This window comes from Staurois parvus, unplaced genomic scaffold (genome assembly GCF_062004578.1).
Source record: "Staurois parvus isolate SC_StPar_1 unplaced genomic scaffold, SC_StPar_1.0 ptg000327l, whole genome shotgun sequence".
In the NCBI taxonomy this organism is placed as follows: Eukaryota; Metazoa; Chordata; class Amphibia; order Anura; family Ranidae; genus Staurois; species Staurois parvus.
The window spans coordinates 5,249,858-5,274,758 of record NW_028318123.1 but is presented as its reverse complement, the minus strand read 5'-3'; the positions used below and the strand labels follow the sequence as shown (position 1 = coordinate 5,274,758).

Sequence of the window (24,901 nt, the reverse complement as noted above, 5' to 3'; positions counted from 1 at the left end):
CGACATTCAGATGGTAGGGTCAGAATCTGGCGTAAACAACATGAAAGCACGGATCTATCCTGCACTGTATCAATGGTTCAGGCTGGTGGTGAAGGCTGATGGTGGTGGTGTATTGTTGTGTGAGATATTTTCTTGGCACTAGCAAGGTATACCTAATAAAGTGGCTGGTGAGTGTATAGGTCACTGTTAAATTCAAGTATATTTTCACTAGTGGATGCCTTGTGCCCATTTGGAAGGTGGATTTCTGGAGGTATGAGGCTGATCGCGATCTGCCAGAAGAGCCAGTAGACAGCCATTCTTATCCCCTTGTTCAAAAAAGGATTGCTTAGAGCGGTATTGTTTAATTCAGCTAGATGGAGGTAAAGCTCTCTTTGAGTAGCTTGCAGGTGGAGAAAGGTATCGCCATCAGATTTAGCTTCATAAGTACTGATAATGTACTTATAATGTACTGACCTCTGGTGTATGCTTTGAAATCTTCCCAAGTGAGTTCTGGAGAAGAAGACCCCTCGTTGTGATCCCAGTAAACAACTAGTTTGGGAGGCATAGCGTCTATGATCTTTGGATGGGAAATCCAATGTGGGACAAGGCGCCATAAGGACGCATTGCGCGTGGCTGTAGCACGCAGGAGCAATTCTAGTGGAGCATGATCTAAAAAGGCCACTAGTCAGTAAGTAGCATCCTAGACGTCTGCCAGAATGGGGGAATTGGCAAATGCCAGGTCTATGCGTGTTTTCACCTCCAAATTTCCGTGAGCCCCGTTGCCAGAGCCCAGGCTTGTATATCACTGGGGCAATTTTTGGAGGGTGTCAGTGTGTCAAGATGCGGAGAGAGAATGGAATTGGAATCCCCTATAAACAGCATTTTAGCTGGGTAGTAGGGGATGATCTTCTCCTCAATATTGTAGAGGAAAAGGGAGGGGGAATATACTGTATATAGCAGTGATAAACATAACGTAGACCCTATAATATGAAAACTACAATAACATATTTATCCTGTAGGTAAGTATGTATCGCCTCTACAACACAGGGTAATAAGATATGTATCAGGACAGAGACCCCTCGTGCAAAGGATGAATAGGTAGTGCGGTATGATTATTGAACCCATGGCCTTTTGAGAGCCATAATTTTGCTGCCCATGAGATGTGTTTCCTGTAGTAAGGGGGGATTGTAGGACTTCAAATATTGGAAGAATAAGGCCCGTTTAAATTTGGAATCAAGATCATGGATATTCCAGGAAATGATTTTACACAGTTCCTGGTGTTGTGGCGCCATGAAATAGGAGTGTATAATTTAAGGAGGATGATAGTGTGACGGGGGAAAGACCATTGCAGGAACAGCAAATTGAGAGGTAGCCAACACCACATAGCAATAAACAAATGAAACAAAGTAAAAAAAAAAAAAATTCCCCTGCACCGTAGTTCATTCCCTGCCCAGGTCAGTTCTTTCCAAAAAATAACAAAAACTAGGAGGGAGAACATTTAACCTGGCATAGTCAATAGAACACTATGTAAAAGTGGGACTAATGGGTGCCGTAGACCCCTATAACGGGGAGAGAAGGCTTCAAACCTTGGGATAGTGACTGCCGTGGCAGTTTGGAGTGGGGAGTGAGATACAAACAAGTGCAAAAAAGAAAATAAGGTAGTTATCCAGAGGTGTTATAGAGAACTGTGATACGCATTGGAGGAGGGTGTGCTGGAGCCCCTTAACGCGGGCTCAAGTATAAACTAGGAAAGTGCGAACAGATAAAACATGTCAGGTAAGGTGGGCACAGCAGTGAAGGTGGTATGACAGAAAATGGTATACTTGCAGACCAGCTGTGACATAGCTGCGGAGGGCCATGTAGCGGTTGATACTTAGCAAGAGTTCAACCAATCTGACCTGGTTTCAGGAGTATCGAACAAGCAAACTCAGTCACCATCCACCACCCGGAGTTTGCTGGGGTAAAGAAGGCTGAACTTGATGCCTTTGTTGCGAAGGCGCTTCTGAACCTCTGTGTAAGACCTACGTTGTTTTTGTATTTCTGGAGAGTAATCTGGGAAGAAGAGGTTCTTGGTGTTTTCATATTTCACTTCTCCACACTTGCAGGCTTGTGCAAATAAATGATCCCGATTACCGAATTCCGGTAATTCAGCAGCTAGAGAATGAATGGGTGCAGAGGGGCTCCTGGTGTTAGTGGCGTTGGGGGAACCTTGTGGGCAATTTCAACCACAAAGGTTGGTGGCATGTCAGCAATATTGTACAGTTGGAGGAGTAGTTGTTCCACGAACTCTGTGAGCCTGTTCCTCTCTGCCTTCTCCGGAAGGCCAAGTATGAGGATATTGTTCCTCCGCAGCCTGTTTTCCGTATCCACCTCCTTTTCTTGCAGGGCTTTGACCTGGAGTACCAGGGTACGGATCTCCCTAGAATCAGTCTGGACGTGTCCTCCGGCCCTGAGACCCAGTCCTCCACTTCCGATAACTGAGAGGCCTAAGGCCTCCTACCTTTTGAAGGTGGTCTTTGCTTTTCAGCCTAATCAGGATATTGTCCTTCCAATCCTATGTCCTGCTTAAAAACATCCTAGGAAAGTTTTTGTCCACTTTCTGGACGTGATGCATGCTGTAACAGTTTACTGCTACTGCGGCTTATAGGAAATTGGATTCCCTGTACTTTCTGAAGGTTCCCACAATGGTCTCCTTGCCTTTTGCTCCACCATTACCAGGTGGATCAAGCAAATGATCGTTAGAGCTTATAGTCTAAGGGTAGAATTCCACCCTTCCCAGTTAAGCTTACAATAAATTCTGGTTTTAACAAAAAATGATTCAAGTATTTCTTCTTTCTTTTTTTTATTTAATGGTATGCAACAGTAACAATGACATGAAATGTGACTTCACCAACCAGATAAGATAAGCAAGGTAGCAGTGGTATAATAAAGAATATATATATATATATATATATATATATATATATACACACAGAAAGAACACCGCGTTAACCCAGAGCAATCAATGTCACAGTAAGAACACAGCGTTCTAACTCAGGGCAATCAGTGTTCTACATAGGACTGAAACACAGTTACAGCATACAGTAGTCAAGAAGATCCTACTGGGCTAAAAAAATATGTGCCCCCCCCCCAACACAGTGCCTGTCAGGGCTCCCGGGTATGACCAGAGGTGTGTGACTGACGCAGGGAAACGCAGACTTCAGATAAGTTATAAACAATTTATTAACACTAACAATACAAACATAAACGCAGTGCAATACTAAAACATAACACAGTGCAAACGAACCAAACCAAACCACCCACAGATAACAGTACATACAGTGCAAGCGTCAGGCAGGCCGGGTCAATATCAATCGGGCAGGTAGGTACAGGGGGAGCAAGCGGAGAATAGTCAGGTCACGAGCAGGGTACAGCAACTAACAGGCAGGTAGGTACAGGGGGTCAGGCAGAGAATGGTCGGGGTCACAAGCCAGGGATCAGAACAGGAGAAGTCAGCAGAGGTCAGAATCAAGCCGGGTCAGCAACAAGACAGGAACAGGAACAGGATGCAGGAACAAGATACAGGGCCCAGGAAAAACACAACACCAAGGCAGAGTCTGCAGGTCTGAATGTCCCTTAAATACACCAGTATAATTAGTTCCAGGTGTTTGACTGGCTGCAAGGTTGAGTCTCTGATTGCTGGGAGCACCCGCTGGCCAGCCCTGGTACTGCAGCTCACAAGGCAGGTGAGTCCCACTATTGCTGGCCAGTCCATTCCTGACAGTGTCTTCGGAGTCAAAAAGAAATGGTTGATAAGTGGGGGAAGTCAACGTAGGATCACAGCATATTGGATTTTTCTTTATTTATTAGTAATTACAGAAACCTAGCTTCAAGCATCAGATTCTGCTTCTCCCGCAGCACTTTCTTTTGTAGGCCTTTGCTGGACTCACACACCCAGACCCAGTGGTCGGAAAGGTGGAGTTGGTTTGCTTCTATCCCCACTGAGCACCTTTCAAGTCCTCCCTACCTCTCCCTCACTATCCTTCTCTTCTTTTGAGACTCACTGCATTCGGCTGTTTTCTCCCATTTTTCTGAGCATTGCAGTGATCTATCGGTCTCTTGGACCGGCGTCACGCTTTCTTGATGACTTCTCTGCTTGGCTACCATACTTTCTCTCCTTTGAAATACCCACTATCATTCTTGGAGATTTTAACATACCCGTTAATGTGAACAACCCAGCTACATCCCAACTCTTCAACCTAACCTCATCTTTTGCTTTAACACAATGAACACAGTCCTCCACTCACTCTGATGGGAATACATTAGACCTTGTTTTCTTTCATCTTTGCACTCTACAACCTCACAAACACCCCTTTCCTCTCTCTGATCACAATCTCATCACCTTCACAGTGTCCTCGTCTTCAAACACCTATCCCTCCAAGCAGCAAACAATTACTCACAGAAACCACAACTTTTTCGACTCTGCAACTGACCACCTCTATGACAGAATCTTTCCCCTAGCCTGCCCTGACCTGGCCATGTCTGTCTACAACAGTTCACTTTCATTTACACTAGACTCACTTGCTCCTCTAACTACACAAAGTATCAGGCCCCGACCATTACAACCGTGGCAGACTGATGACACCAGAGATCTTAAGAGACATAGCCGTGCACTGGAGCGACTGTGGTGTAAAACCAACTCCTAGCAAGCATTCGTCCTATATAAATCTGCTTTCTTAAAATACAATTCCTCCCTCCATGCTGCCAAACAAGCCTACAAGCCTACTTTGTCACTCTTATTAATACCTTGTCATCCAGTCCTCCTCGTCTCTTTTGTACTTTTAACTCTATTTTCTCCACCTCCACCCAATAATTCACTTACTGCTTCCGAGATTGCCAATCATTTCAAAAACAAGATTGATGCAATTCATAGGGGCATCTCCACTACACAGACATCTATCCCACTTAGCATACCTTATACTAAACCAACCTCAACACTTTCCTCTTTTGACCTTGCTTCTACTGAAGAGGTCACTAAAGTTTTCTCAGAAGCCCGTCTCACCACTCGCCCCCTGGATTCTGTCCCCTCACAACTACTACGATCACCCTCTTCTTCTATCCTATGCTTCCTCACTCAAATTCTTCAATCTCTCCCTCTCTACTGGCACCTTCCCCTCCCCTCTAAAGCATGCAGATCACTCCCATACTTAAAAAGCCCTCGCTGGACCCTACCAATCTGAACAACTTAAGACCCATCTCCCTGCTCCCGTTTACCTCTAAACTCTTAGAGCGCTTAGTCTACAATCGCCTGAGCTCCTACCTCACCTATAACAATCTTATTGGCCCTTTACAGTCTGGCCTTCGCTCACTGCATGCCACTGAAACTGCCCTACTAAAACTCACTAATGATTTACTAACTGATAAAATCAATGACCACTACTCCATACTCTTACTACTTGACCTCTCTTGTTTGATACTGTTGACCATCCCGTCCTCATCAAAAAACTCTACTCTCTTGGCCTTTGAGACTCTGCTCTCTCCTGGTTCTCCTTCTACCTATCGCGGTGCTCTTTCAATGTTACCTGTAACTTTGTCTCCTCCTCTCCACTTCGACTTTCTGTAGGGGTCCCTCAAGGTTCTGTCCTTGGACCCTTTCTCTTCTCCATCTACACCTCCTCCCTTGGTCACTTGATCAACTCCCATGGCTTTCAGTACTATCTCTATGCCTATGACACACAAATCTATCTTTCTACTCCTCACCTCACCCCTTCAGTCTCCTCTCGCATTACTAACTTACTAAGTGACATAGCATGGATGTTACTCCACTTCCTCAAACTAAATCTTTCTAAAACAGAGCTCATACTATTCCCCCTAGCCCGTTCCCCCTCCCCTGACTTCTCCATCAAGATCAATAATACAACTATCAGTCCCTCCCCTCATGCCAGGGTACTAGGTGTAATCCTAGCCTCTCATCTTTTCTTTCAGCCCCAAATCCAATCACTGTCCAAATCTTGTAGACTTCACCTCCTCAACATCTCCAAGATACACCTGTTTTTAATCTCTGAAACCACTTAAGCAACTTATTCACTCCCTTGTTATCTCTCACCTTGACTATTGTAACTCCTTCCTCATTGGCCTACCTGATCGCAGGCTATCCCCTATTCAGTCTATCACGAATGCTGCTGCCAAACTCATCCATCTTACCAACAGTTCCATATCTGTCAATCCCTCCATTAGCTTCCCAATAAAATTCAAAATATTAGGATTTATACTCTGCTCCAAATTACATCACCAATCTTGTCTCCAGATATCACCTAAACCGTCCTCTCTGCTCCTCCCACAACCTCTTTGTCAGGAATCTAGGAGTGACCAGAAAGGTGTGGACTGACACAGGGAAACGCAGGCCTCAGGTACAGTATAATACAGTTTATTATTAGCCACCCAGATATATATATATATATATATATATAAACGCACAGTGAGAAAACCAACCTTCCACTAATCTTAGGAGGTGCAGGAATACAGGTGTAGTCAGGGCTGGAGAGGTGGAACGGTCAGGCCGGCCGTAGGGTTCTGTAATGACCGTTTGGTGGTACCTCTAGCGGTCCTCAGGATAGGATTCCCCAGGGCGCGGAGTCTAAGTCCCAGTCTGCTTATTCACCAGGGCCCCTGATGGTGGGGATGGACTTGGAGCAGACAGGAACCAGGTCGCGGCCCCTGAGTACACCTGCTAGTGGTAGAGGGATCCGCCAGAGGTATGTGCAGGTAGAAAGCCTGATGTGAAGAGGCAGAAGGTGTGAGCAGGGACGGCTGGATCCGTGCAGGATGGATGGATGGCAGACTAGTTAGCGTGGTCAGACGGGCCAGGTCAGCAAAGTGCGGGCAGCAAGGTACCAAAGGAGCAGGCAGAGAATGGTCAAGGTCACAAGCTGGGTTCAATAACTCACGGGCAGCGCGGTACAGGGGATCAGACAGAAGGATGGTCAGGCAAGCCAGGGGTTCAACAGGAGACGGTCAGCAGAGGTCAGGATCAAGCAGGGTCAGCAACGAAGCAGGAACACGGGATACCAGGTACAGAGGCTCATGGGAAAACATACACCAAGGCCCAGATCACAGGCCTAGTCATGCCTTAAATACACCTTCCGCAATCAGCCCCAGGTTTGGCTGATTGCAGAAGTGAGCTTCTGGCTGCTGAGAGCACCCGCTGGTCAGCCCTGGTACTGCAGCCCACACGGCAGGTGAGTCCCACCACCAGTGCTGAGTCCATTCCTGACACTCTTGCTCTCTAGCTCCCTTGTCTCCTCCTCCCATGCTCATCTCCAGGACTTCTCTAGAGCCTCCCATCCTCTGGAACTCTCTACCCCAATCTACCCGACTATTGCCTACTTTGCCCACTTTTAGGTGATCTCTGAAAACCTATCTTTTCAGGGAAGCCTATCCTGCCTTCAGCTGATAACCGAATCTTCTATTTCTCCTGTCAGTTCATCCCCCACAGTTATTACTTTTTGTACCACCAGACCCTCCTTCTTAGACTGTAAGCTCCAAAGAGCAGGGTCCTCCTAACCCTCTTGCATTGAACTGTATCATTGCTGTATTGTCTCCCTTTATATTGTAAAGCGCTAAGCAAACTGTTAGCACTATATAAATCCTGTATTATAATAATAATAGTGAAGAAAAAAGAGAGAAAGGAAGGGAAAGGGAAGAGAAAAAAAGGGGAGGGGGGGAAAGGGGGAAAAGGTCACACGAGGTCCAAGGGGAGGCTTGACCATCGGGAAGCAGGGAACCACGCTACCTATCAACCCGAAAAGACCCTTGGTTCATACACACAAAGCAAGTATTAGGAATATTGGAGTTATTCATCTGAGAAGTGGAAGAGGTCCCAATAAAACCTCCTGGTCTTGTGTTCCTTTGATTTGTCTCGGATAGCAGAAGTCAGGTCCTCCATCTGTTCAATGTCATTCACCCTGGCGAATCATTGAGCCACCGTAGGGGTTGCCTGTTTCCATAGCTTCGGGATGCACGCATGTGCAGCATTTAGAAGGTGCTTGAGAAGAGATTTATGATAGCATTTCTTAGACATGGGAGTGAGGTTAAGGAGGACTGCCACTGGGTCATTATGCAGAGATATGTCTAAATTTGTCTTTGAGTTTGAGACCCGGCTGCCAGAAAGTCTGGAGTTTAGGGCATTCCCGGAAGATATGGAGGATAGTGCCAGGATGTTGTTCGCATCTCCAACATTGGTCAGATTGATTGGGGAATAGTTTGTCCAAGACCAACGGAGTCCTGTACCAGCAAGCAAAAACTTTATAAGAGGATTTTTGATATTTGCTGCAGAGGGAAGATTTCTACGCAAAGAATAGGACATGCTCTTTCTGGGGTTTGGTAAAACTCATCTGCAGATCCCTCTCCCATTTTGCTAAGAAAAGGGGATCGACAGTTGCATGGAGGCCCAACAGAGTTTTGTAGCAAGACAAAAGGGTACCAGAGGTCAGACCCTCGTTCAAGCAGAGCTCCTCAAAGGGGTGAAGCTGTCAAAGGAAGGTCTAGGCATAGAGCACAAAAAGTTTGAGAGCTGGAGGGCTGTCAGTGATCCAGAGCTATAGGTGTTTGTCTATCTAATAATGTCTGAATGGGGATCCAGTTAGGTGCTCGAAGAAAATGAGAGGCACGGAGTAGCCCTTTTCAGGTCTGCATTATAAACTTTGGGGCCATAAGGTCCGAGGAAAAGCCTGGGTGTCAAATGACTGGTGTCATCGGCGAAGGAAAGCCAGATAAGGAAGAGAGGCAGAAGAACTCATCCATCTCTGCCAATGTAGGGCCAATTACTGAGTGGGTCATCAAGTAGGCAATGTGTTATTTGCCCGCCCAAGGTAATCCTGCAAGTGGGGCTTGAGCCATCTCCCATTCCAGTTTAACCCATAGTTTCAGTTTGCCATGTCAACACCAGTCTACTACCCGTGTCATATGTAGAGCCGTGTAATACAGGGCTGGGTCTGAGAAGCCAATGCCACCCTTGAGCTTAGTTCGCAACTGTATTACCCTTCCTATACGTGGACGCTTTCCTCACCATATGAACCGTATGAACGCTGAACGCACAGCTTGGAAAAAACTCTGGGGTATCTTAATCAGTAATGTTTGCAGCAGGTACAAGAGTCTAGGCATTCATCTTAAGTACATTACAATGGACAAACCAGGAAAGAGCCAGGTTGTCCCATTTCCGGAGATCTGCCATCAAGCGTAGTCAAGAAGGGTTGGAAATTCAAGGAAAAAGCATAATTTATATTGAAAGGAATTTTCATCCCTAGATATTGTATTGAATGAGTAGCCCATTTAAATGGGAAAGAGGGACAGAGACTCGTCAGTGTGGATTCTAGTATGAAAATATTTAAAGCTTCCATTTTTTGGAGGTTAACTTTAGAATTAGAAAATGCCCCATATTGCTTCAGCTCTTGTAGCAAAGAGGGTAGTGGCATCAGGGGGTTAGCAATAAAAAACAAGAGGTCATCAGCATAGGCCACTGCTTTGTTTTGATACGCATCCGCCTGTACTCCACTAATATTTGGGTTGATGTTTATGTGGCGAAGGAGAGGCTCAAGAGTGAGGACAAATAGTAAGGGTGAGAGTGGGCAACCATGTCTAGTGCCATTTGATATTGGAAAAGGGTCAGAGTCAAGGCCATTCACTGGGACAGTGGTGGTGGGGTTAGTTTAAAAGGCTGAGATTCATTGCAGAATGGGTGTTGGCATCCAAAGAGAGCGGAGTGTCTCCTGAAGAAACCTCCAGTCCACCCGATCAAACGCCTTTTCAGTGGCTGTGGACAAGAGCAATTGATGACTGTTAGCTTTCTCAGTAACATTCAGAGTGCAAATGGTGTTGTCTCTGGACTCTGGAGTTTAATGTCGCTGTTCAGTAGGGAAATTGATCGATAACTGGAGCACATCAGTGGGTCTTTGCCAGGTTTTGGGATCACAGCAATAGAAGCACATAACATGTTCTGTGGAATAGTGTGTCCCTCTAGGATAGCATTGAAGGATGAGAAAAAATGGCGTGCCAAGTAGTCCTGGTGTATTTTATAGTAAAGCAGAGAGGATCCGTCAAACCCGGGGGCCTTCCCCGGTTGGGTAGAAGCAATGGCTGTGGTTAATTCTTCAGTCGTAATGGCTAGGGAAAGTGTCTCCCGTTTCCTCCGGGGTGAGAGTTGGAAGATTAGCATCCCGTAGGCATTCCCAAATGGACTCAAGGGAAGGGCAAGTCGGGGTGGAGGGGGAGACCGAATCTATGTTGTAGCGTTTGAGGTAAAAGACATGAAAACAAATCAAAATCCGTGGTGTCGCACTCCACCAACAGTACAATTAAATTTACTGTACATATAAATATATGAATAATATATATTATATGAGATGAATTGCAACAAATTATATTGAGTCCTGAGACTGAGTCCTGATATATTTCCACAGCTTGATATAACAATCACGTTAGTGTTGCATGCATATCTTTGAAGAGTCTGTGATCCTATGGTGACTTCTAATGGTGTATTACAAAACAAATATAGTCCACCAATTCATATATAGTGTGCTCCTTTAACAGTTGTGCTCTCACCTGATGTTAAGTGAGGTCATACAAGCTTGTGTCCCTTTAATTAGGCTCAGAGGTGGACAAATGGAGAAATCCCTGTATCCCAGATGGATGGATGGATAATGGAGTTTTTCCTTTTTCCCAGCAGGGGGTCTCGCCATTTCCTAGGGATCTTTTTCCTGGAGGTGGCTGGATGGATGGAGTTATCCCTCTTCCCACTAGAGGGTCTCTTGATTCCTTTTAAACTTTTTCCTCCATGTGTATTTATACCATGCAATTAAAAAAGAGAATATAGTGCCTTATCTTCTTTTTTTAAAAATGTATTAAATAAATGTAGTATAAAGATAAAAAACGCTTTTTGTACAATTTTGCATGATCCTTATAAGGTACACGCTACTAGATTTGTAAAAAAAATCCACTTCCTAGAGTACAGTACAGGGCACAGGATCCTCCATTCTGTTCTTATAATCTCCCTATTGCTGCCTTCAAAAGTGAAGCTAGCTGGGAGCCATAGGGTTATATCGGGAGATGTCTATGAGCTTTCGTTGTTTTGGGGTTTTTTTTGCCAATGTTCAATCCCCCTGAAGATAGCTTCATGAAACCCAGACATTATGATTTTAAGTGATTATAAAGATTACATTTTTACAAAATGACATTTCATAATTACCTGCTCTGTGCAATAGTTTTGCACAGAGTGATCTTCGTGCGTGTATAGACACACATAGTGCTGCTTCACCCCATCCCCCTCTCTCTGTTCACAGTATTTGATTGGCAGCAGTAGGAGCCAGTGCTTCTCATTGCTGCCCAGTCTCCTGTGAGAAGAGAGAAAAGCTGCTGCAGACGGGCACAGCACAAGGTCTAGATCAGGGGTGGGGAAACTTTTTGACTTGAGGGCCGCAATGGGTTCATATATTGGACCCGGGGGCCGGACCAAGAGTAGATGAATGATGTGTATGTGTCATCCATAGTAAGTATAGTAATATTCCCCCCTAGTAAACATAGTAATTCATCCACCATATAGTAATTCATCCCCCATAGTAATTCATCCCCCATAGTAATTCATCCCCCATATAGTAATTCATCCCCCCTATAGTAATTCATCCCCCATAGTAATTCATCCCCCATATAGTAATTCATCTCCCATAGTAATTCATCCCCCCTATAGTAATTCATCCCCCCTATAGTAATTCATTCCCCGTATTAATTCATCCCCCATATTAAGTCCCCAAGTCCCCCCTGTGTCAATTCACTTACCTTTGCTCCGCGCGTTCCTCTCGCCGTGTTCCCGCGCCGTTCCGGTGTAGCATGAAAATCGGTCTCCTATGAGGATCTGTCCCCCTCGACGTATCTGCGCATGTGCCAGTTTCAGGCATTAGCAGCCGATCGGCGATCTCCGGCACATGCGCAGATACGTCGAGGGGGACAGATCCTCATAGGAGACAGATTTTCATGCTACACCGGTCTTCAGGGCGGACTGTGAGAGGAGCCTAGCGGGAACCTAGCTCCACGGACCGCATTAAAAGGTCCGCCGGGCCGTATACGGCCCGCGGGCCATAGTTTGTCCATTGCTGGTCTAGATTGTTCTCAGGTAACTATTTAAGGGGGGGCTGGGAGAAGCAACTTTTCAAAGGTTTTTTACGTTAATGCATTCTTTGTTTTAGTTTTTTTATAACCCCTTTAAAGAAGCCTCTGTATTGTACTCAGTTAAACAAATTTTACTGGTGAATCAAAAATTTGATTTTTGTTAACATAGAAGTTCTACATAAAACATTAGTCTTAAATGGGCAATGTTCATTCTGCCTGCCAGGTACCTACGATCTGTGGTACAAAATCTGCTTCTGATACAGCGATTCAAGAAACTCAACACAGAACATTCCCCACGGCAAGAGAGGCTGAATTTCTGGATGGACATAATTGTAGAGGCAACAAAAGAGTCTACAAATGGACTAAGATTTCCGGTAAAGAACTATTTAATGATCTGCAAAGATAAAATGTAAAAAATAATCTTGTAACTGGTTTGTAAATGTTACTTGCAGAGAATAAAAAACAAATTTCCAAACCTTCAGCCTAGGTCTAGTTAACACCATCTCTGGCTACCAATGATAAGAAATTACAGAATGTGGTGTTATAAGCCAGATCAGACCTTGTCCTATAATAATGTGTGTCCTATAATAATGTGCTGAGACTATTAAAAGCTCTTCAGTCTACATAAAACACAAATTTCAGTTTTTATTTGATGCTGAAGATTTGATTCACCTTATGTCATCCGAAAGACTGAAGATGAAGAATCCCTGTGCTTGAATTCCTAGTCCTACATATCTGTTCCATCATTATGAGGGGGTCCAGTTGTGTCTTATATTTTATGAAAAATGCAACAGGATGAATAGAAATACTGCTGTAGTAGGACAGAGAAGGTTGGCGGGAACAAATCCAGGAGCTGTGGTGGGAGGAGTTCACTGCAGGAGCCTCCAGGAGATACGAGAAACCAATGAGCAGCCAAACATGATTTATAACAGAGATGTCACTTTTAGGCCACTTTTGACAGTCACTGTCACAGTTGACAGTCACTGCTGCACTTTTGAAGAGTGATACGCTGTGGATCCCTTTTCAGAGGCAGTTTTCAGGTGTTCAGGAGACAACACCGCTGCCACCTGAATGCCTGATTTTTTATTTTAGCTGGTTTTTTCAGTCGAAGGGGGATTTGCATTCCTCATTATCTTCATTTGGAGGTGGGTGGTAGGGGGCAATAAAAATGCAGATTAGCTGCCTATTTTTATCACCCCCTTGTTGCCCATGTGAAATGGGCCTTAAAAAGAACTGACTCATTAACAAATTTATTATTTGAGAGCCTGACATTTGTATGACAAACAACTGACCTTTCGTTATACTTCTAGGTTCTGGTCTTGGAGCCTACAAAGGTTTATCAGCCCTCATATGTCTCTATAAACAAGGAGGCTGATGAGAGAACAGTTTCATTATGGCACGTGTCCCCTGTGGAAATGGTAAGAGTCAGATTTGTTTGTTTATATTAGTCAAATTTTGTTTCCAGTTACTATCTGGTGTCCATTGTCTCTCTAAAGCTTAAGCACACAATAGACAGTTGTTTTTTGTTCCATTCAGCCGGCTGGTTGAGCAGACAGTTTCCTCCATTTACACAAACAAGATGGATGGAGGAATCTCCCCACCGTGGGACAGTGTATTTTGACAGGGGGAGCCGCTATTGTCAGATTATACTGATCAGCAGCTGCTGATCAACAAACATTTTCTAGTATGTCCCTTTAACAAAATTGGTCAAATTTTGATCAGTGTATGGCCAGCTTAATATTTACCAACCATTCAAGATCCATCCTGTACTGAATTTCAGTAAAATGACTCCTGATTGGTTGTTTGGAGTTCTGAATTTAAGAATCAGCACTTAAAAATAAGTCTTTACTAAATAAGAGTGATGCTGTAGTTACTCAACTGTGGTTGTTTGCCAACTTTCTTGGTATTTTTCACATTTTAGCATATATATGTAAAAGGGTTGATGTGGATTTACAGTGGATATAAAACATCTACACACCCCTGTTAAAATGTCAGGTTTCTATGATGTAAAAAAAATGAGACAAAGATAAATCATTTCAGAACTTTTTCCACCTTTAACCTCCAAAGGATTTACCCCCCTTTCTGACCAGGCCATTTTTTGCGTTACAGCGCTGCATTACTTTAATTGACAATTGGGCAGTCATGCAAAGCTGCACCCAAAAGAAATTTACATCCTTTTTCCGACAAATAGATTTATTTTTTGACAGGGGAGAGAACTGTGTTGTTTACATACAGTTCTCTACCCCATCGGTAATACTTGGTGATCACCAGGTTCCACGAGTAATCACCGGCCGGGACCCGGTGATTGACAGCTGAGGCCGCGAATGGCGGCGCAGGTAGGGCTTGCGTGCGCCCACTATCCGGCACTGCAAAATCACGTATATATACGTGATTTTGCGTACCCCTGCCGCCCTGTAGCAGTATTTCTGCTATAGGGCAGAGGGTAAGCGGTTAATGTAACCTATAAATTGTACCAACTCAGTTGAACAACAAACTGAAATCTTTTAGGGGGAGGGAAGTAAAAATAAACAACTAAAATAATACAGTATGATTGCATAAATGTGCACACCCTTAAACTAATACTTTGTTGAAGCACCTTTTGATTTTATTCCAGCACTCAGTTTTTTTGGATATGAGTCTATCAGCATGGCACATCTAGACTTGGCAATATTTGCCCTCTTTTCCTTGCAAAAACCTTTCAAATCTGTCAGATTGCGAGGGCATCTCCTGTGTACAGCCCTCTTCAGATCACCCACAGATTTTCTATCGGATTCAGGTCTGGGCTCTGGCTGGACCATTCCAAAACTGATCTTGTTCTGGTGAAGCCATTCCTTTGTTGATTTGGATGTATGCTTTGGGTCTTTGTCATTCTGAAAGATGAAGTTTCTCTTTGTGTTCAGCTTTCTAGCAGAAGTTTGAAGGTTTTGTGCTAATATTGACTGGTATTTGGAACTGTTCATAATTCCCTCTACCTTGACTAAGGCCCCAGTTCCAGCTAAAGAAAAACAGCCCCAAATCATGATGCTGCCACCAGCATGCTTCACTGTGGGTATGGTGTTCTTTTGGTGATGTGCAGTGTTGTTTTTTGCGCCAAACATATCTTTTGAAATTATGGCCAAAAAGTTAAACTTTGGTTTCATCAGACCATAACACATTTTCACACATGCTTTTGGGAGACTTCAGATGTGTTTTTGCAAAATTTAGCCGGGCTTGGATGTTTTTCTTGGTAAGAAAAGGCTTCCGTCTTGCCACTCCACCCCATAGTCCAGACATATGAAGAATACGGGAGATTGTTGTCACATGTACAGTGGGGCAAAAAAGTATTTAATCAGCCACCAATTGTGCAAGTTCTCCCACTTAAAAAGATGAGAGAGGCCTGTAATTGGAATCTTAGGTAGACCTCAACTATGAGAGACAAAATTAGAAGAAAGAATCCAGACAATCACATTGGCTGATTTGGAAAGAATTTATTTGCAAATTATGGTGGAAAATAAGTATTTCGTAGCAGTTCAAGCAGTCCCTGACAGCCAGGTGCTCTTTTTCCCGTGAATCGCTCTAGGTACCTATAAATTTAGTGGCCAAAATGTCAAGGTACTCTAGTGAAGAGGCCTACAGGATTCTGAGCATGTCAGATTAGAGCGAAGAGCGAAGAGGAAGACTCACTGATACAATCAGCCTCAGAATACGAACCTGTAGACAGCAGTGACACCCTGACATATAGCTCAGACGATGGAGAAGAGGTCCTTGCTAAGATCAGGCGCACCTAACCCTGTTCCCAGGTTGCTGAGATGTTACCAACGCATGATGACTCTCATATGTCGCAGAGTGCCAGTACTAGTGACGCTCTACCTTTTGGTGAACTGGCGAGCACCAGCGGCCTAGTACATCCTGGTCTTTGACATACCAGCACTGCAGTATCACTTGGTGATGTTGCGAGTCCCATAAGTGCAGTACAAGCTGGTGCTGTGGCGAGCAGAAGTAGTGTCCTGCAGCCAGCAAGAATTCTCACACAGGCCCATAGAGCCCCTAGTATCCTTCTGGATGTGCTTGCAAATCCTGATTGGGAGCCCACAAATTCTGCAGCAACTGTACTTCCCCCATTCACTGCCCAACCCGGAATTCAGGTGGAAACAGGAAATTTAAATACTCCCCTTGATTTTTTGGAGCTGTTTTTCACAGAAGATCTGTATGCATTGATTGTGGATGAAAGCAATTTACATGCACAACAGTTTATCGCTGCCAACCCAAATTCAAACCTTGTCAGACCATTTGCATGGAAACCTGTTACGGTTTCCAAATTTAAAGTTTTTTTGGGCCTTACCCTCAACATGAGCATTACTAAAAAGAATGACTTGCGGTTCTATTGGTCCACAGACCCGATTCTCATATGCCCGTGTTCTCTGCTGCCATGGCCAGGCATAGATATGAGAATATAATGCGTTTTATACATTTCAATGATAACACACTCTGTCATCCTCGGGGTAACCCTGAATTTGACCGGATCTACAAAATTCGGCCCCTCGTAAATCACCTTAACCAAAAATTTGCAGATGTCTATACTCCCCAGCAAAACATCTGTGTTGATGAGTTCCTCATTCGTTTTTCTAGCCGCCTTGCATTCAAACAATTTCTCCCCAGCAAGTGTGCCAGATATGGGGTCAAGATGTATAAGACCTGTGAGAGGGCAACATACTATACATATACGTTTTGGATTTATGAGGTCACGTGGAGCCCTCCAGATGTCCAGACTACATGGGGAGCAGTGGCAAGATAGTTTGGGACTTGGTGTCATCCTTTTTCCGTATGGGGTACCACTTACACATGGACAATATTTATTCAAGCATGCCACTATTTAGACATTTGCACAATCTTGGAATTGGTGCATGTAGCACAGTGCGACCTAATTGCCTGGCTTCCCCTAACGACTTGTAAATACCCATCTTAGAAAGGGGGAAAAAGCCTGCTTGAGAAATAAGGAATTGCTCACAGTGAAGTTGAAGGACAAACAGGATGTTTTCATCCTGTCTTCCATTCACACAGGCACGACCATCCAAATTGCCATGCCAGCTGGTGTTGTTAAAAGCCCCTCTGTGTTCACTACTATAACCTTAACATGAGAGGGGTGGATTTCAACGACCAGATGATGAAGCCTTACTTAGTTTACCGAAAAACCAGATGCTGGTACAAAAGTATGTTTATTTACTTTAATTGGCTCTATATAATGCTTTTGTGCTTTATAAAGCAACCGGACATAGTGGATCCTTCCTAAAATTCCAGGAAGAGATCATCATGGCCCTTTTGTATCCAGAAGGTGCTATGGCCCAAACCCCCAACCCCCAAATATAGTTAGCCAGCTGCATGAGAGGCATTTTCCCGATGCCATTCCTGGTACCCCAACCCAAAGGACACCCCAAAAAAATGTTGTGTCTGTAGCAGACATGGAATTAGGTGTGACACCTGCTTTTTTTGTCCCTCCTGTCCTGGCCAACCTGGTCTCTGCCATCGCTACTACACACTAGTGGAGTATTAGTATAGGGTACAGCATGGCACAGTTTAGGGCACATATTTGCACAGGGGCTCGAAAGATGTTAGGTAGTCAGGAAACTGGCTATCACATTTTGAGAGACCCTACAACCTGTTTAAATTCAAGTTAAAAAAAAAGTAAAAAAAAACCCCATAAAAAATAAAAACTACAAGTACAAAAAAACTAAAAAAGTTTGAAACCAAAAATAGTTGTAATAGTTTTTTTTGTTGTTGTTGTTACTGTTCTACTGTTACGATTTCATTGTTTGATTGTTAACCGTTGCTGTTTTCTTTGCAGGAATGCCATTTAGCTGCAGCACTGACCTGTTTATTCTGGCAGCAACAGGGTCTTGCTCTCAGAATATACATAAGTAAGTGTGTGCAGCGCTGTTGGATGAGATTTTTCATTCTCTGTTAAAAAAGAACATACATACTAAAGCATGGGAGCCTGGGGAGGCCAGTGGGTGGATGACCCCTATGCTTCAGCATATATATTTTATAATATTTTTTGGCACATATTTCAATAAAAAATTGTTTTATTGAGTTACTGTTTTATTGTTACTGTTTTATTGTTAACCATTGCTGTTTTTTTGCAGGAATGCCATTGAGCTGCAGCACTGACCTGTTTATTCTGACAGCAACAGGGGATCTTGCTCTCAGAATATACATAAGTGTGTGCAGCACTGTTGGGTGAGATTTTTCATCTGTAGTTAAAAAAGAGCATATATGCCGAAACATGGGGGCCTGGGGTGGCCAGTGGGTGGATGGCCCCTATGCTTCGGTATATATTTGAAAAAAAAAATTTGGCAGAGATTTCTTCATCCAAATCGACTGATCTGAATAGAGGAATCTGTTAGGTTCTTTTTTTTCCTTCAGCCCTCATGCTGAATGACAAAAAAAAAGCATTTCATGTGTGCCCACCATTAGAAGTGGGTGGATGCAGGGCGGTATATTCTAATGGTGGGCATTCCAAACACTTTTTCTGGCAGAGATTTCTTCTCTTTTTTTTTAATCAGCCCACAGGCTGCATAAAAAAAAAGAACATAGCATATATAACCAACAAGGACCTGCAACGTACCGGTACATCACTGGACTTTGAGTGGTTATTCCAGGATGAGGCCTGCAGCCGCAAGTATCATCCTTGTATTGTTTTTTTCAGTTGGTGATTGGCTTTCATGTAAAAGCAATCTTAGTGGCTAATTAGCTGCAGGATTACTTTTACAAGCAGTTGGAGAAGATGCCCTACTCCACCCTTCCACGGCCATTTTGGGCAGTCACGTGCCATCGGAGGAACCTGAGAATGCAGCCAGTGTTTCTGCCAGCTGACCATAGAGCTGATTGGAGACCAGAATGGCGCCAGTCATCTCTATAGTCTAAGAAATCAGAAGCTACGAGCATTTCATCACTTCAGTTTTGCAGGATATGCGCCATTTGTAAATCTGATCACACCGATCTTGGTGAGATTAGGTGATGCAAGGGCAGAGGAGATATCTAGAGTCTAATAGACACCAGATTTCTCAAAAAAGAACACCTGTCAATGCCTATTGCAGTCACAGGTGATATTTATATTCTGTGATAGCAATAAAAGTGATCCAAAAAAATGAAAGGGACAGTGTAAAAATAATTAAAAAAATCAATATAACTAACAAAAAAAAAATGCACCCTTGCCCCCTCCGCACATGCGCGAGTGTTGACCCCGTGTCGGCATGTAAACAGCGGTTGCACCATCCATGTGAGGTATAGCAACGAATGTCAGATCAAGGGCAGTAATTCTAGGATTAGACCTCCTCTGTAAATCTAAAATGGTTGCTTGTAAAGGCTTTTAAAGCATCACCTATGGATATTAAAAATGTATGCAGCTTGTCTCCATTGCACGTGGCATGTGCAGTTTTAAAGCATGTCATATTTGGTATCTATTTACCATCATCTTTTATATTTTATCAAATAATTGCCCAATATATTGTGTGCATTAAAAGTAAAAAAAAATGTATTTTTTTCAACAGATTAGCGTTTGAAAAATCACTGCGCGAGTACTATGTGACATAGAAAATTGCAAAAAATAAAAAAAATTTTCACATAAACAAAAAGCGTTAGAAAAGGCTTGGTCTTCAGGTGGTTAGAAGAGTGAGTGATGTGTGGCATAAACTTCTAATGTTGAGCATAAAATGCCCCCACCACCCCAAATGACCCCTTTTTGGAAAGTAGACACCCCAAACTATTTGCTGAGAGGCATGTTGAGTCAATAGAAGAATTTATTTTTTTACCACAAGTTTTTAGAAAATGACAATCTTACACAAAATTGTCACTTAAATGATTTAATTACTCCCCAAAACACATTCTGCTACTTCTCCAGAGTATGAGGATACCACATGTGAGAGATGTTTTGGCAGTCTAGTAGCCTACAGGACCCCAAAATCCAATAAGCACCTTCAGGATTTTAAATGGCTTTATTTCCTCATTACACTTCCTGACTACCAATCACAGTTTCAGAGGCCCTGAAATGCCAGGATAGCACCAACCCCCTAAATGACCCCTTTTTGGAAAGTAGACACCCCAAGAAATTTGATAAGAAGCATGGTGAGTATTTTGCAGATCTCATTTGTTGCCACAGGGTTTTGCAAAATGAAGAAAGAAAAAAAAACATATTTTTTCTTTTTTTATATTTCAAAACCTTGTGAGAAAAAATGAGATCTGCAAAATACTCACCATGCCTCTTTTTAAATTCCTTGGGTTATCTACTTTCCTAAAAGGGGTCATTTGGGTGGTTTGGTACTATCAGTTGAAATAGCACAGCGCCGAATTGCAAAAAAGGCCTGGTCAGGAAGGGGGTAATTCCTCTGGAGGGCAAATGGTTAAACAATGCTCAACTGGTACTAAGGGGCCCAAGTGTGCAAAGAAAATATCCCCCACACCATTACACCACTACCACCAGCCTGAACCATTGATACAAGACAGGATGGATCCATGCTTTCATGTTGCTTTCAGCTAAAATTCTGACCCTACTATCTGAATGTTGCAGCTGAAATCGAGACTTATCAGACCAGGCAACATTTTTCCAATCTTCTATTGTTCAATTTTGGTGAGCCTGTGCTAATTGTAGCCTCCATTTCCAGTTCTTAGCTGACAGGAGTGGCACCCAATGTGGTGTTCTGCTACTGTAGCACATCTGCTTTAAGGCTCAACATGTTGTGCATTCAGAGATGGTATTCAGCATACCTTGGTTGTAACAAGTAGTTATTTGAGTTACTGTTGCCTTTCTATTATCTTGAACCATTCTACCCATTCTCCCCTGACCTCTTCATCAACAGGGCATTATTGTCCACACAACTGCTGCTCACCAGATATTTTCTCTTTTTCTGACCATTCTCTGTAAAACCTAGAGATGGTTATGGGTGAAAATCCCAGATCACCAGTTTTTTAAACACTCAGACCAGTGCATCTGGCACCATAAACCATTCAAAGTTACTTAAATCCCATTTCGTTGCCATTCTAATGCTTGGTTTGAACTTCAGCAAGTCGTCTTCATCACGTCTAGATACCTAAATGCAATGAGTTGCTGCCATGTGATTGGCTAATTAGCAATTTGTGTTACAAAGTAATTGAACAGGTGTACCTAATAAAATGGTAGGTGAAAGTGTAGATATATTGTAGATAAGAGTGGCAAAAAACATGTTTCTTAAGACCTACAGTAGTAAGGCATTGAGTGGCATAACAATAATACCACAAAAAACAGGGAGAGAAGAAGAGGAAAGGAAGATGAGAATGACCAGAGGTGGCCAAAAGAGAATTGAAGAAAAAGATGTAAAAGAGGTGGAGAGAGGAACAGAGTATGAGTGAAATTCCAGGACCGAAAAAACCCCAAACATGTGGGTACTTAGGCTGGTTGCCAGAGAGGACCAACAGAGACAACCTTTGAGGGGAGGGGGGGGGGGGGGTGTTCAAAAGGTGCTAAGGGTACTTCAAAATTGTCCTACTTGAGGGTGGGAGCTACATATTCACTAAAATATAATTGGGTGATAAGATCTCCTTGAGGGCATTAGAAGTGGAGAAATGGATCCAAATAAACCACAAAACGTTGTATTTTTCAAAAGTATCATTATCAAGTGCTAGCATTTCTTCCATACACATTATATAATTTTGTCTCCTTTTTTAGGCCTTTTCTCTCAGTTTTCACTCGGTGATCTGGCTAGTAACACACTTCCTACCTTACAGTGCCTCATGGTGGATTTGATTTAAATCACTAGTAAAAAGGCTCGATTTAAATCATCATTTTTAAAGAGCAACTGTCATCTCTGTCCCGCAGCGGCTCCTATGCTGACCCACTGTTGACTCACTTTAATTGGACGGCTGGTGATATGGCAGTGACACAACAAGGTGAGGGAAGTGGCGGCAGCTGGTGAGTGGATGCGCGCTAACAGTCGCTGCCACGATGGATCTAAAATGACAGGTGCTCTTTAAATGTAAGGAATCTGACTCAATCTTTAATATGTGCAAACCAATAACAAGAATAACAAACTGTCAGGTTAGTTCATGTTTTTTCTCATGGTTACTGTGAAATTGTGTGAATGCATCAATGTAGTGCATGTTATCTCAGCTTGCAGAGCTTGGATTCATTGAATGAGTTTACCAAAAATGTAAATATTGCCGAATATACAGCCTTGTGCTACATAACTAAGCACCATTTCATGCTAAATAAACTCTGTTATTAATGTATCTTAAATAGAAAACTATCTTTAGATAGATTTTTATTCCAAAAGCATTTCATTAAAATAAATTTGATAGAAAAAAAAAATCAGATTTAAATGAAAAAAGAAAAATCAGATTTTTAAAAATGTTTTTTTAAAAATTTTTATTCACCCTGCGGTGCCTACACTCTAGATGAAGGAGCAACAGAGACACCTTGTTATTCTTGGGGAAGGAGAATGTTAGATGGGTTAGAAGATTACGATACACTAACAAACGGAAGCCAAACTCCAGCTCACACTTTTAAAAGTTACAGCACCAGTTTTTTTCCTATCGGGATAAAGGTTTTACAATTATTAAAAGTTGATCATTGTAAGCACCCCTGTCAGTGATAAATGGTTTGTCTCAACTCGCTAACTGCTACATCTGCAGGACAGCTTGTTCTGTAGGAAAATAACAGACTTACTGGTAATATTACCAAGTTTAAAATAAAAGAGAGAAATTCTAAAAAATAAAAATAATGCAGGCACCATATCTAAGAATTGCTATTTCCACTTCTGCAGCCGAATTGGGAAAATACCTACTTTATATTTTTTACATGTCCCGATTCAGATAGTGTAACTAAAACAAATATTAAAAATTTGCAGCTTTTTAAAAATCTTTTTAGATACTGTATTCTGGACCTTCCAGCAAGGAAAAAATCCTAGGTAGTTCTCACTGCTTATGAGGGGGCTGAGCAACTGTGTTTGCCATAATTAACCCTGTCTGTACTGTGCAGGCAGATTATCATTTGTAGAGTTATGCAAATATCAATATGTCTTGATAGGTGATCTTCAGTCTGGAGGAGTGAGTGTTCCTTTGCAGACTGCATTTCCATGCAGACCATCCAGAATAGTGCCCACATGTGATGCTGATCCTCCATTACTGAAGGAACTGATACCCAATGAATGAACTGGGCAGGCCAGGATCAGTAAGCCTGGCGGGGAAAGGGTGAAATGATGCTGTGCATCATCCAGCCAGGGAGTGAGACACACTCTCTGACTTGCAGCAGCTTCTTGTTCAATAAAGTTTATATTAACATTTTTCTGTCTGAGCCTGGGTTCACACTGATGCGGTGCAGAATTCGCAGCATTTTCTGTGCAAATTCCGCACCGCATTACAATCGCACCGTGTTAATGAGAACTGCTGAGGGTGTTGTATGTTAACAACACCCCAAAATCGGTCTGCAAAACACGGCGCAATGTGTAGAATCGGATCCCATAGGTGTGAATACCCATGCGATCCGATTCTAGTGCGGGCCCCAAAAAAAGGGTCCTGCACCTTTTTGGTTCGGATACGGTGCAATTTAAGCCATACATAATATATGGCTCAAATTGCACCGCACACAATTCGCATGTGATTTGCACAGGAGTGCAGTGCGGTTCCTGTGCGAATCACATGCAATATGCCGCACCACAAAAGTGTGAACCCAGGCTAAAGTTTCTATTGTACACTGTGAGAAGCAATTTCAGTATAGTTTCTCTGCCTTTTGGCTAAGATCAAGGGTAGTCTGTTCTTATCAGTGTCCAGTAGGGATGCTCCACTGTCATTCTTCCCTTTTTTGTGAGGATGGCTGGCTGTATAGTACCTCTGCTGATATGATGGGGGCTCTGAAGGCTAGTACCAGCTGAAAAAGAATCCGATTCGGCCACAGGCTGTTGGAGCCTGGGAATAATTCCCCTGGGAAAACAGAAGGGGCCCAAATCCTCCTGATCTGAATAGGTCTACCTTGTCTGGCCAGGGGCTGGAGAGGCAGAGAGTCTGTGGAGCAGTTCCCCCTGGGAGTGGTTGCCCCAGGGGTGCTCTTAGAAACACATGGGGGTAGGATCCCACGTGTGAAAAGCTCACATAGTCACTGTTTCAAACACTATTTCTGCACTGCGCCTTTTAGGGCTAGGACTTTTGGCTAAGTCCAGGGCAGTTTTTTTGCTACAGGCCTCAGGGCCTAGTCAGTGCACAATTGCACGGCCACTTATTTATTTTATTTATTTTTCTCCTCACGTTTGCTTTACTTTCACTTATGTGTATGTTTTTTTCCTCACTGGATGGAGGGTGTGGGTCCTTGGGCCTTCCCTGACGTTTAGGGGGAGGATGTGTGGCCCTTGGGTTCCTTCCTCCCCCGATTCCTGAGGGGTCTCTCTTTGGGAGAGCCCCTCGACCAAGTACTTGGTAGTCGGCTTCGGGCTGATCACAAGCAAAGGGGTCCGCCAGGCCCTTTGGCTAGGTGGACCAAGTCGAAAACCCTTTGTCCCTGTCAGGAGCCTTGCGCCCCCAGGGTATCAGGGTAGAGGTCTTACCCCTTCTGGGAGTGGACTAAAAGCACACCCTTAAGTGCACTTTTTTGTGTTGGTGTTTTTACATTTGCACCTTTTTTGTACACTTTTTTTGTTTTTGTTTTTGCACCCCTCTGCGGATTCAAAGAAAAAAAAAATATAAGGGAAGCCTGTATAATTGTGCAAAACTGAAGGTAAAGTTGGAGTTCCACTTTAAAGTGGTAGTAAAGTCCATCAAGCTTATTTAAACATACAGGTAAGCCTAT

At 43.2% G+C, this 24,901-nt stretch overlaps 1 protein-coding gene across 1 annotated transcript in view; it reads left to right on the top strand.

Moving 5' to 3' along the window:
* MAP3K15 (mitogen-activated protein kinase kinase kinase 15) overlaps positions 1–24,901 on the top strand; it is a 367,125-nt gene that overhangs the window by 232,012 nt on the left and 110,212 nt on the right. The window contains exons 10-11 of the mRNA XM_089683901.1: positions 12,341–12,491; positions 13,428–13,535. Coding sequence (XP_089540027.1) covers positions 12,341–12,491; positions 13,428–13,535 — 259 coding nt within the window. The remainder of the gene's footprint in view (positions 1–12,340; positions 12,492–13,427; positions 13,536–24,901) is intronic.